This window comes from Phycodurus eques, chromosome 12 (genome assembly GCF_024500275.1).
Source record: "Phycodurus eques isolate BA_2022a chromosome 12, UOR_Pequ_1.1, whole genome shotgun sequence".
NCBI lineage: Eukaryota > Metazoa > Chordata > Actinopteri > Syngnathiformes > Syngnathidae > Phycodurus > Phycodurus eques.
The window spans coordinates 18,389,689-18,404,195 of record NC_084536.1 but is presented as its reverse complement, the minus strand read 5'-3'; the positions used below and the strand labels follow the sequence as shown (position 1 = coordinate 18,404,195).

The window sequence follows — 14,507 nt, the reverse complement described above, 5'->3', positions numbered from 1 at the left end:
CAAGACAGTGAATACTTACTAGCCTATTAAATGCATATTCTATGTACTTGTATTAAGGTTCAAACACGCATTTAGTTTGTACCTTTATAACAAATAATTGACACCAGTAGAGTTGGTAAGGACAGCGTGAAGCAAAGAGGTGCTTTTCATTACATTCAGACTGAGTTGCTATCCTCAAGCATTAGATTAATTAGTTTATCATAATTTTGCATATCACTCTGTGTCATGTTGCTAAATTAACATCAATAATTATGCCTGAGAGCAAAGGGGTTGTGATCCTAAAGTGTGTGTTCAATTGATACTATACCCAAAAAGCTTATTGTAAAACTTTAAAACAAGAAAGCATATTATGACTCCATGAATGAGTTATTTACATCAACACATTTGATGGGGAGGCTGTGTACAAGTAACAGACTAACCGCACTCATCCTACTCTCACTGCCCAGGTGCTATTTGCAAAGCACGTTATTATTAGCTATGCTATGCAGATGGACACTGATGGAAAAAGGCTTTTTGAGCTTTATTCAATGTGACTTGTTGTTCATTAAAATCAAATTATGTGTCAGGAAGCATAACTGGTACGTGCTGTAAAGCAGTTATCGCTCAACAAGCTCTTTGACTTGCATCAGTGTGTGTTGGTGTTTGTCTTGCACAGGCTGCCAAGCCATTTTTTGCTCATCCCATACATTGTGAGGCGCTGTCCTCCCAAGAAAAATGTGCGAAATTGAATGTCATCATAGAAAATAATAAGGTCAGTGTATTGGAATGGGTCATACAAACAATTTTATGCAATGTACAGAAGAATAGGATTTATCGCCGATACTACTAGGTGAGCCCAACCCTAGGAATGTTTTTTTTTTTTTTAACCAATCAGAACTCAACAATGACTTTGCCAAATCAAAAGACACCCATTTCTTTCATTGGAGGCGACCAGACATTGTCTTTTTAATTAGCTTCAAGATTTAATTAACTCAGCTCGCATGTATTATTCTACTGTTCTCCTATTGTGATTTGTGTTTCAAGTACAGCACAGTGTGACTGAACCATAGCTGGCCAGTGTGCAGTCGTCGGGCGGTCTGTATGGCAGTTTTTATATGCAGCGCCGGTGATTGATATTAAGGTTAAATGTGGGGATTTGAGTCATTATTGTCCTGGCCTGATCAGCGGTGGAAGTGGTATGTCACCATCACTTGGACAAACTACATAACTGAATAATGTTATTAAGGGATTACATCTCTTAAAGGGTATTTGCATCCATCTCGGTCAAAAGAAAAATCCATTTCACAATAACCTCAAATTACAAATACATTTAAAAAGACTATAGTTGCAACAACTACTCAGAAAAGGGATATACAAGCTCTTAGCTCTAATGTACCATACATCCAATGGAGACGATATATTAAGAGTAGTTTTGAATGCAATATATAGATATAAATAATGTAATTATATGAGATAAAATAATTTAACGGAACTCAAAGTAGTACCAAATTACTGTGGGTACAAAGTGATTAAACTCAATTATTTTTTGACATTCATAATGTCCTTGAACAAACCAATGAATTGAGTGGTATTACTGGACAATCTGATGAGAGGATATATTGGGGAGTGATGTAAATGTCAATGTCACAGCATTGTCAAGTTTTGTCCTCAAACAACTGCAGTTTTGTAACAGTTGTTAGTTCAACCTTTAGCAAGAAACACACATTTAGTACTCTCTCGCTTCACTTCATTTTAGTGCTGGCCTCATCCCTCTCCATGCTGGATCCCCTTTGGGATGCATTCTTCGCCGAGGGGACGACGGTCGGTTCCATGTCAGGCCAAAGCTCCGCACGGCTTTAGCATCATAGACAAACGGAAAAGTCCAATAGCGCTGATATTTTTGTTTTCTGTTTTTGTGTACAGCGCTGTATACATGTACTGTATAATGAGAAAGGTAATTACCTGATCACTTCTCTGAATCTTCAGACTATGGTGCACACTGTGAATCTGCTTAGGTTCCCACTTCCCTCATTGTCAACCGTGGACAAGAACATGGTTTACGAAATGTAATACATTATTGTTGTTTGTCTTATCCCCTTCTTTCCTCTTCCTCTTTGACCACCACCTACTCTTACGCTCCTTCTGCCTCTCTGATTGTCTTAATCTGTAGTGAAAGTTCGACAACCAGTCCTTGAACTGGCTTACAGTGGTCAAATCATTAGCCACAAGTCTGATCAGTTTTTAGTTTCTGTTTTTATGTTGAGACACCTGTGGTTTCATTGAGTTTCACTATTGCTATCTGTATTTATTTATAAGTTGATCAGAGTGCAAAATGGGTTTTAATGGGTGGAAATATGTTTGCAAGTTGTGTCTAACTAGATGAAAAGTGTTTAAGGTTCTATCAAATGATGACCAATAAGTGGGTTAAGAACACGGAGCATATGATTCAGACAATAAAGTTTTTTGTTTTAGCAAATAGTTGTAACAAATATGCAAATGAATTTGCATCTCCACATCACCACTCTACATTATTTAACGTTCATTGTGACTGGAGGTGCAAATTATTGTCCCACATTTGAGCATTAAACGGTCAAATACCGGCAGATGCCGACGAACGTAACCGCTGCTTAATTGTTTAATATGGTTCGCTACAGTGGCAAAATCATAAAAAACGATGTCACAGTCTGAATAATGTCTGTATAAGCATGCGTACCTGTGAGTAATTTATGCAAAGGGATGGTCTCCTGAGGCAAGTTATTGACGACGGTACATCACCTCCAGTGTAACACATGCATACAGACTGACCTTCCTAACCGACTTTATCATTGGTTCAATTACTTAATTGTCAACTAAAATGTAAAAACGCCATGTATGTGCACTTAATTGTCTTTGATTTAAGCACCATCCACCTCATCCAATGTTAATCAGAAGGCCCCAGGTGAGCAAGACATTGAAAGAATCAGGTGTGACAAGCTATCAGGTGTGACAAGTCATCGGCTAAGTTCCCTCCTCTTCTTTTCTTACTATTGGGCACTTATTGACTGCTCATGACGGAGCAAATTGATCGTCTTCCTTGATGTGTTGACTTAACAATGAAGTCAATTGGTGATAAGCAGGTTGCAAAACAAAGTAAGGAAGAAGTGCATTGAGGTTGAGTCATACCTCCACTGGAGCATCCTTGTATGTATATAATGTATATAATGTAATCAGCAAAATGGATCTTAACATTGTACAAAAAAAGTTTCATGCACAAGTAAGGTGCTCTTGGGGGGGATGCACACAATATTAATATTTAAGTTAAAAGTTAAAGCAAAACTGAACCAAAGCAAAACTGAACCAGACCGGAACATAATTGCATGTCAACAAAAGTATATAAAATAAAAAGACTAAGCTTTTTTATCCATTTTATTAGTTTGTAGGTGCACTTCATAACTTGCATTCTGAAGACGACAGCAATAAATACAATAGCTTTCGCTTGTCACTTAGTTTGGTGTTAAAATAACTCAGAATTTGACATAACATTTCAACGAAAATATGGCACAAACGTCATACAAACATCCAGACCCTGAATAAATTTGGTGCAATATGAGACTAAGAAGCTGCCCTTGCCCCAGTAGTTAAATTCAAGTCTCAACATTTTAAAAGCTAGCATACTTTTTGTCCTACATAGCTAAAATAAACAACATTGATGCAATATACTGGAACTAACTACTGTGGATATGTTCTGTAAGTGAGAAGATTTTTTGGGGGGCACTTCGTTGTATATTCTCTTCGAAATACTGTTTATTCAATTCAAGCTTTTCCAAAATCCATTCCTTCCATAACATTACATTACTGAATCAGTCTTAGTGATAGTGAGTTTAATATTTGAAAATACTGAACATGCTTTTATGGTGTTATCTGTACTCTGTACTGCAAATTATTTTCAGGTCCAACACTCCCGGCAGTATTGCCACCTTAAACATAGCCATTATTTAGTTTGGGCCTGTCGATCTGCAATCTATAGCTTTGTATGATGGATGATGCAAAATAATTTCAAAATCAATTAAGATTTTAAATGTGTTGTACTATGCCATCAGCTTTATTGAGAATCCATTTCAACTTGATGACACTTTCATTCTCTCTGTTCCCCTTGATATTGTGTTATTCATGTTGTGTTTTGGAAAGGAAATCCGAACAGAGAATCAGAGAATGGTTCCATACAGCCAGAAGGAAAGTTAGACTATCAAAGATAATTGCACGCTAATGTTCATTAAGCCTTGTAAGTCCTCGCAGATACTGTAAGTGTGGCTGCCAAACAGCCCTGCCACGGGAGAGCACATCTAATCCCTTGGCTGTGCCTCGGTAAAATTAATACTAAGCTCTCATATGCCAGCGACTTCCAGTGTGGTAGTAGAAACAATTAAAGAACGGCCTGCAAGAACAAAGTGAATATCGTCGAGCTGGACTCAAATGTATTCGTTCGACGTTTCATTTACTCACTTACTGTACAAACAATTGAAATTGCTTGAAAGGCATGCAAATGTGCTGCTAATTCAATTCCAGTGGAGGATGCGCTGTACAGTATGTGGAACTCACTGTGTTGTTAGCAGTTCAGACTTCCATCCATCCATCCATTTTCTGAGCCGCTTCTCCTCACTCGGGTCGCGGGCGTGCTGGAGCCTATCCCAGCTGTCATCGGGCAGGAGGCGGGGTACACCCTGAACTGGTTGCCAGCCAACCGCAGGGCACATACAAACAAACAACCATTCACAGTCACACCTACGGGCAATTTAGAGTCTCCAATTGATGCGTGTTTTTGGGATGTGGGAGGAAACCGGAGTGCCCGGAGAAAACCCACGCAGGCACTGGGACAACATGCAAACTCCACACAGGCGGGGCCGGGGATTGAACCCGGGTCCTCAGAACTGTGAGGCTGACGCTCTAACCAGTCGCCCACCGTGCCGCCAGTTCAGACTTGCTAGAATTAATCATTTGCAGACATTAGCTCCTCTTTCTATCCTTTGAATACACACACGGTGTTGTTGAATGTCCCATAACTAATTAAAACTGCACAATAGCATACAGTATATACAGTAACTTGGTGTAATTAGGAAAACTATGTTTTTAACGAATCTGACAATCCCTCCACCAAGTAGCCTTACATACACTAAGTAATGTGGTTTAAATGTTTAGAGTCTCCGTGGGAGAATATGCTGTGCAGTGACTGGCCACTAGGAGTACACCTCCGAGATTCAATACTAGAGGTGCATCAAAATGTTTGGTTGTAACAAGCCCTTCAAAGATTAAGAAAGAGAAAAAAACCCATCTGCTTTTCATTTGTTCTTTATTTATTTAATGTTGGTGTAGAATTTAACTACATTTTACTGAGAGTTGTTTCAATTATTTGGGCAATTGTGTATAGGTTTACCGAAGACTAAATATTAGAAATATCTCTCAGTATGATGCAGTCTGTACTATGTCACTGCAACCTACACAGTTTCACCCAGAGAAATTACACTCCACTTTGCCTCACTACAGCTGCACTCTGACGGTTGTTATTTATTGCTTTGTCGGATATTGCATTACAACCGGTATTTGTATTGTCTCCTCCTAATAAGAACATGGATTACGAGCTACATTGAATTTACTCTCTGCAATCCACAGTAAATTGCTCGGCGTTGCCTGTGCAAAGTTTAATCTTTTTTAGCATAAATATATATTTTATTTTTTACTTTGATTAGCCGTACAACAAATGTTTCGCCGCACCCCCACTGCCACTTGTTCTGTGACATATTCACCTGCATTTCATTGTTCTTTAACATTATCTTTCACTAAAATCATATATTATACTAACATACTAAATATAAATACAGAACTCTATTTGATATTTAGTTAGCTATAACAAAAGGGCATGTGTGCACAGTTCAACAACTTTGCTGCGGTAAATGTGGCCCTGTAAATGGTAATTGAACATTTTTCTTGAGCCATTTGATTGAATCAACATAAATCAACATTCAAGCCGAATTTTTTTTTCATTTGGTAAAATGTCGTCATGCACTCCTTGTAGTCCAGTGTCCTCCCTAAAAAAATGTTTTTTGGGGGGGCGGGTAACCTTTAGGGTAAAGGGTTTTTATTATTTTATGCAGTTTTCTTTTTCTCTGGCTGACTTATGGATATCCATCTCATGATGCTTCAAGGTATACAGCCTGTTTTTGTTTTGTTTTGTTTTGTTTTTTGGGATGGCTGTCCCACAAGAGCAGCAGCAAGTAACTGCATCCGGCATATGCTACAAAGCAAATCCTTCCTGAGTATATCTGAGCCAGGTGAATTTGTCCAGCCACTTTTTGTCAAAACCGCTGGCGCTGTGTTTTTAGGACTATCCAGGAAGATTTTTTTTTCTTCTTTACATTCTACGTTGTGTTAATATGTGTTACTTCTTGTCAACTGAATATACTTGCTTTGCCTCCTTGTCCTGTCTTGATCCCTTCGCCTTCAGTGGCCCACTCTCTTTCATGAGGTCTACCACTTTCAGACCTGACAAATTGCTACATCACAGCAGTAACAGTAACTTTTTGGCTGTCTCTTATTATCTGCAGTGCTACATATGCACTCCTGATTCTCCTCATTTCCATGTCGCCTTAAATAATACTTGCTTATTTTAAAAGACATCTCTGAAAGGCCCAAATATTTTTTTTTTTTCTAAAAATCAATTGCTTAGTTACAAAAGAATAATTACCTGATTTAAAATACACAAACTCGTCACATAAGGAGAATTTGATCAAATTTCCGACTAGACTTCTTTGATGGTTTAATTAGTGACTTCCAACTGTTTATAATACACCCCCACCCATATATGTAATACTACAGTTACAGTTAAAAATGGCACCCACCTTCGCGCAACACTGATCAAATAAACTGTTTTCATTATGTCGTAGCTTTTAGAGCCAGACTCAGCCGAAAATTAGGCGAAGGTGGCTGCCTCCACATTTTATATGCAGGAAAAACCCATATGATGAAGATTATACTGCTGGAAAAAAAGAGTTTAGGGAATAAAATCTCTGCCGTGGGCGAGTATTGTAATGACAAAATTCGCCCGGTCATCCTACTCCCATTGAAGGTAGAATTTTTCCAAAGAAAATACATCAATGATTGGTCCCTCGCCTTCAGTGGTCCAGCATCAATGATTTTTAACAGTTGTGGCTATGTAAGTAACGTTCTCATCGCAATACTGTGTTGTGGAAGCGATATACGTTTGCTAAAGAGCTAATTACAACAAAGTGGAACGTCTCAGAAGTGTGAGAAAGTTCAGAGAACAAACGATTTCGTTTCCCGGCTAATCTGTGCATGCAAACGCAGTCACCGTTCCAAAAAGGAAAGTGTCCACGGGGATTTTATTTAAAATGACCCTCTATGCATTTGAGTTCAAACAATGCTGAACCTTTGCTCAGCTTTGCTAAGTCATTGAAATTACTATTTCTGTGAAAAGCCAATTTCCAATACAAAACGAAACTGTAAATGTTTTGTAAATCTCATTACAGACTCTTCAGACAAAAGAGATAAGACTGACATGGTGGGACAATCAAATGCCTCCAGCTGTGTTCTCCTGTAATTTTTATTTCTTACACATAAACATTTAACCTGAGTGCATGTCAGAGTGTTCCAGTGGGTTAATGGAATAAATTGTCTTATGCAGACACCTGCACGCACGGCTTTAGAATGTAACAAGCATTCTTTTGTATGGAACATTATGTTACAATCTGACAGGCTGCAAAATGACTGACAAGAATATTTCATGTGTAATAACATATGCTATCCCATATCATCTGCCGTCGTGTTATGTTTTTGTTCATGTCTGCAGTATGCATAAACAACTTGGCCGTTGATGACATCCGAGCTATGTGATATAACAATATCTCGTAGTGCAATATAACAATATCGACGGCATGGCTCAACCCTCTATCGTTTATATCATTATTTTGATGTGTCAGGTATTGGGTTAGCGCTGTTGCTAGACTAATGTAGCGTCTGAGACAGCAACACAACAGAAGGCACCTCTTTATTACGTCATCCTTGTGCCTCACTTTCGAGGTATGATAAATCCATTTACGCTCAATCGAACTGTTCAGGACTGTAACAGTTGGATTAGGCGTTTGTTGATTGGTCGTGCTTTGTGAGTGGGGCGCAAGGATGATGTGCTAAAAAGGCAACTGTTATGTTACGCTGGCATTCTATGAACAATGAATGAAGGTTAATGTAACTGCTGAAATGCTAATACTTTAATTTACCCACAAATACGGTGGAACCCCGCATATTCCCGGTTTGGCAGCTGATTTTTTTTTTCTTTTTTTTTGCGGATTGTTTTCAGTTGTTGAATGTAATGCAATTATTTGCAGATTTTTGCTACTTGCGGTCAGGCGCGGTCCTTATCCGTCGCGAATAGCAGGGGTCCACTGTACTCATTTACGGCACTGCTAGACGAGCATGGAAGTAAACAACATTGTCCATTACACTACATTCTAATGCACAAAACAACTGTGTACCATCCTTGAAAACTGGTTTTACTACCAGATATTTTGAATGGTATTTGTGTTTGATTGTATTTTTACTTAACTTTTATTAATATTATTGTGTTTTATATATACGATTTGTTTAACAAATAAATGGAAATGATAAGGTAAAATTGCCATTAATTTCATGCAATTTTAAGGACAAATGCTCTATTGGGATACATATCATTAGCAATATGTAGAATTTGTGGCATGACCTTAAAAATGTAAAAAAAAGAAATTCAGATCGCACAGCACTTGATGATTTATAGGGTATCGTTTTGTTTTGTTTTTTATTTTCAGTGTGGCCTTAATACTCTTGCATATAGTAAATTGAGATATTTAAAAAAATGCCCATGAGATTAAAAAAATAAAGTAGGAAACATTTATGATCCCACCAATAATAAACACTGAACCTGACAAGAAAATTGCTTTATTTTGTGCATTTCCCGTGAGTCTGACATCTCTTCCTCAGCATTTAGGTTATCCTTTACACATGTATAAATGCAAAATTATTTATTGCAAGATAGCTCAATTGAATTAATAACCACAGTTCACTACAACAGAGAATTAACCATACAGGTTCACATGTATCACTAAAAGCTGGAAAATCCCACGTGCATCCATTCATAGCGTGGTAAGCAGCAGGGCCACAAGTCTAGGAAATAATTTATTGTGTAAATGAGTGAGGCGATTGTGTTGCAGCAAAGAGCGGAAAATACTTGTTTAATGGGGAAAAATGGGAGCCAGGGTAAAGGTTTGCAGTAGCAGCCAACATAATTGATGGAAACTGTTTGGGTATCAGATTAAGATTCATGGCTAGGACCACACGGGGGGGGGGGGGTGCTGAAGGCACAAAGGATATCTGGCTTAATTGATAGAATGCCTTCTCAATGTGATGGAATGGGAGAAACAAAAATAAAAAACAAGGGAAAAAAGTGGCTGAACCCCAGAGGCACTGAAAAACAGGTTTAGATGGAGGGGTTCAGTAGTTCCAATCCCCCAGACTGTCCAGAAAAAGGCTTGGTATGTGTGTATGACGAACACGCACAGACCCTTGACAAGTACCCTTGAGGAGCCTTTCAGCATTGTGCATTAAACACAACTGGTGCAGCAGAACAGCCCCATGGCTACTTGTACAATGGCTAGTCAGTGCAGTGAGTATGAATGTTAATAAGGCTTTGGCTGCATAGAAAAGCTTATATACATGCTTATATGTGCCTTTTAATGTCATTACAGCCTTTTTGCGCCTCCCCTGGGTGAATGCTTATGGAGATAGATAGCCCGCATATTAACCAGCTATGGAGTACCTTACACTCTCTTATTAGACATTTTAATAGCAGCAATTAATAGGTTCACCCATTGTAGATATTAGAATCAGTGACATCATTGGGATTTATACTGTGTTGCAAGATCTGAAATGAGGGGAAAAGTTAGAAATGAATAGAATAGAATACGACCAAGTTTGTCATTCTTGCAGAAACCATGAAAAATTATTATATAAAATATGAGTCAGACTGTATAATATTACACATTGGCTCCTCTTGTTGATCTATTTCTAATATATGACCTCACTCTAAATGACGGTTGTATATCTTTACATAAAAATTCACAGTTTAGTTACTTATGCAATATGTTTTATTTACTAAGAGACAGGATACTATGAAATTCAGTACACAGCAGAATCTCCGAGGTTGAAAATGATCTATTTGATCAAATGGCCAATCCTTGAATGCCCCCTAGATGTCATTGATGGCTTAACTTTTATCTAAAATGCTAGAGAATAATTTTGAAGATACTCAATAAATCCTCATGTAAATGAACACATTGCTTTAAACTTGCTGATCGGTGATTGGCCCTAAAAATCCTGATCATGTAAAGCCTAATCAATATACTGTACAGTGTGACGACGAGTATGACTTCACTTTCACCAAAATGTATGAATTACGATAAAGTTCTTCAAACAAAGGGTACATCTGCAAATTTCTCATCAGTGCCAAATTTCCTCTGAGGAGATTATATGACCTATCAAGCATAAATGTGAATTACTGGCGAACCATATGGAGGCAGTGACAACATTGCCGGTTGGTGACCGGAAGCCAGAGTGTAATAGCTATGACAGCCTCTCAGCTAGTTATTGTTTCAGATGAATTTTAAAGTGCTCAGCAGATGGACTGTAATGTAGGTCATGATTAGCATCAGTATTAGTGCCTTGTAACTCATACTTACTCACACAAGCTCATCTGGGTTATTAGACTAAGGACTGCTCTGACCTTAGAAATTTCATTCCCCCTCCACTCCTCCTATTCATCCACCTTAGTTAAATATTTAAACGTGTTTACCTGCCAATATGACATCTGCAATTCAATTTAACTCAGTTGGGCATTGCTTTCGGGGCTGAGCATTATCTGTCTTTCTAAGGCAGAAGCCTTGAAACCTAACAAGCCGGTATTAAATAATGGCACAATGCTTTCTTAGTGGGATGGTTGTGTTTGAACCCAATGATTTGGGTATCAGGGTTGGCACTGGGGGATAAAGCACTAACACCATTAACACACAGAAGAATGAGAGCGCTCAACTTAACTGTTATCAGGAAGGGCTTTTGACGTGGGCGATTTTGATTCGTCACCATTGCTAACGTGGGCAGTATTTGCTTCACCACATCCTGTTTCAATTAGCCATTGGCGAGGTGGCGAACGGCAGTGCGAACACTGGGGTATGGAGCTAATAGCACAAGCCATTCAAGACAAAGCAAGATCCTTGCATTGTTTACAAAAAAATTGCTAAATACTCCCTCAACCATCCATCCATCTGTCCTTCCATTGAGCGTATTATTTGAAAGGTACATTAGTACATTTAACAAATCTATATGTCCATACATCCAAATGTGTGGTAAGTGACAATTGTAACAAGAGAAGAATAAAAAGCATGCACAAACTGCTAATAATAGCTCCGCAGTGTCATTAGCATTAGCTTTGTGGTCACATGTTATCAAGGTAAAGTGTCTTTTACATAGATAAACTGTATCATTGCACTACAGAGAGCAAAACATAATCCTTTACATTCAACCCCGGGCTAAATAAATTGATGCAGATATGCATTTCCGTATCTGACTCATTTTCCTAATCCATCATATCTCTGATGAAATTTCTCTGAAAACTAATTCAATCAGTTGACTCTCAGGGAGCCATAAATCACATATACAGTATATTCACATATATACTGTATGTATAGTACATATATATGTATAATACATATATATGTACATACATATAGGTTATTTAGTAGTCGACTAGTCACCAATTATTTTTGCGATTAGTCGACTAATCAGACTGTATGTAAATCTTATCATCTTATCACACCAGCAAGCAGCTGCTTTAAAACTGTATAACCATCATTATCTTCCAGCTTGAAGTGTTTAAGGTATGCGCAAACTAAAAATAAGACAGTTAAGAAAATAGTACATTTACATTTACCAGCAGTCGTGACATGTTTATATATGTTAATGTTTATATATATTAAATTGAAGGCAACCCCACCCTATTACCTTCCTCCTCATCCTCATTGCTAATGGCAGTGTGGGCTGGCACAACCATGGTTCTCCCCTTTTGCCATAAATTAGAAATTAATAATGTGAAAATTTCCTCAGGGGAGTGTAGGTAACTATCTGTAATTAGAGGTACAGCATATACAGAATGCAAAGTTTCTTTACCTTCTCTAAAAATGACTACTATAACTGCGGCAGGCTGAGGACTGTCTTTATTTATGTAATTATATATTCATTCATTTATGTGACCTTTATTTAACCAGGTAAGGCAATTGAGAACAGTTTCTCATTTACACCAGAAGGACCAGCACAATGCGCACCGTATTGGAGCAGAAAATGTGACAAAAAATATGACATTTTTTACGTTCTATTTATTTATGTTGCTATTATATGTTTTTATAAAGTACAATATTATCGAGTTTCTTATTTTAAAAAAATGCTTTTGTTGTTTTTTAGGGGGAAGGCTAGAACCGATTAATGATACTTCAATACATTTTAATGGGGAAATATGATTTGAGATTTTTGTTTCGAGTTATGAATGTGGTCTAACAACAAATTAAACTTTATCTCAAGGCACCACTGTATAAATATGCTGTAGCTGTATGTATATTTTTGCACATGATAAATATTTCGGGCACCTTGTGTTTTAAGTGTGCAAGGGCGATAAAGCAATCAAACAGATAATGGATTTTCCTCTATGGGAGTGACACAGATTTGAAAAAAAAAAATATGATGGTCCATATGTTTTTCGTATTCCATCAGCTCAAGGGTTTCATAGACTCCACATTGATGGGCAGGTCACAGATACAAAGACCACAGACTGTTTTATGCAGCCTTTCAGTTATATAGAGATGGCAACAAATGGATTCAATCATGCAGTGAGAGGGGGGAAATACATGCTGACGTCTGTTATTCACAGCAGGTCTACACATACACACATGCAATGACATATCACAAGAAGGATCCTTGCACTAAACCTGCAACAGATCACATTTCCTGAAAATGCTGTTTGCTTCACATAGCCCAGATGTTTTTTTTTTTGTGGTTCACTTGGCAGTCAAGACCAGTCATCTCAGCCTTATCATACATACATTATTATTGTTTTCTTGTGTGTGTGTGTTTTTTTTAATCACTTTGCATTTTTCTTAATTTGGACTAGGTTTCAATGACAAGTAGACTTACAAAACATATATTTGAGGAGGAAAATAGTTCATGAAAAATGTTGATTCTACCAGACATCATACTGTGATATCCTCTTTCTCTGTTCTCGGTAGCATGCCCCAAGGGTGCAATAATAGTTTATTATACCTATCCTCACTTTATGGCCCTCTACCCCACCTTCCTTCAACTGTTATTGAAAACACCCAGGTTTGCCATATATCATTCCTGAGCAGCACATTATGCTATGTGCAACCAAGCTAATCACTTGCGCCTCGTATGGGTATTATCCAGGTCACATTGGAAGAGTTTTGAATAGATTTGGAGCTACCGAGATGCATTTCTATTTGTCTTTATAGATTGTGCTAACAAAATGTTGTCAAAATGCTGAGCGAAGGAAGAATTCACACTACTTCTAATCTTCATTGAAGGTTATGCTGCCGAACATCATATGGCATGTAATAACTAGGGAAGGTGAAAATTAATTGCATCTTGATACAATTGAGCCAAAAAGTATACTACTACTTGGGTGCGACCAGCTGTGGTGCTGTCCATTCAGTCTCAACTAGTTTGTTGCCTGTAGAAGAAGACAGTTATACAGTATAGATAATCTGGAAAAATTTCGAGACTGCTTGCATCAACATATGTACACTACATATATCTGTTCTTTACATTCAAGTTAGATATATTACTGAAATAACACTGTTATGTTGCTCTTTGTTTCCCCAGTATGCGCTGGCACAGAGAACAAGCTGAGTACGCTGTCAGACCTGGAGCAGCAGTATCGCACCCTGCGGAAGTACTACGAGAGTTGTGAAGTCGTAATGGGCAACCTCGAAATCACAAGCATTGACCGCAGTCGAGACCTCTCTTTCCTCAGAGTAAGGACTAGAAAACCAGACACAGTAACGTCATTGTGAAGTGTGTTCATGTCAATATGCCTAAACTGGTCATAGTGCGTTATTCTCTTTAAATGCCATTAAGCGGTCATGATAGTTACAGTGATTGTTACATTGCTTCTAATCAAGGCATACAGTAAACATCCAAACAGTATGTGCTCATCTCAATGAGATGGAAGAAGAAAGATGGCCGATATTGACATCTTGGTTCTCTTGGGTTGAATCACTTTGACCAGGCAAGCAGACAAGTGGCTACATACTTAGATGCCACCACAATAGGTATACCAAAACAATCTAATTAGTTTCAATTAGTGATGCAACTTGATGCAAAACTCATTAATTAGTATTAATTAATTACAAAAAACACAATTATAATACCATGGTTGCGTAAAAATA

The 14,507-nt window shown here is 37.9% G+C and overlaps 1 protein-coding gene across 5 annotated transcripts in view; it reads left to right on the top strand.

Annotated features, from left to right (window-relative positions):
* Window positions 1–14,507, top strand: part of LOC133410327 (receptor tyrosine-protein kinase erbB-4-like) — a 238,167-nt gene that overhangs the window by 98,888 nt on the left and 124,772 nt on the right. For all 5 annotated transcript variants that reach the window (XM_061691350.1, XM_061691353.1, XM_061691352.1 and 2 more), the window contains exon 2: window positions 13,942–14,093. In XM_061691350.1, the coding sequence (XP_061547334.1) occupies window positions 13,942–14,093 (152 nt within the window). The remainder of the gene's footprint in view (window positions 1–13,941; window positions 14,094–14,507) is intronic.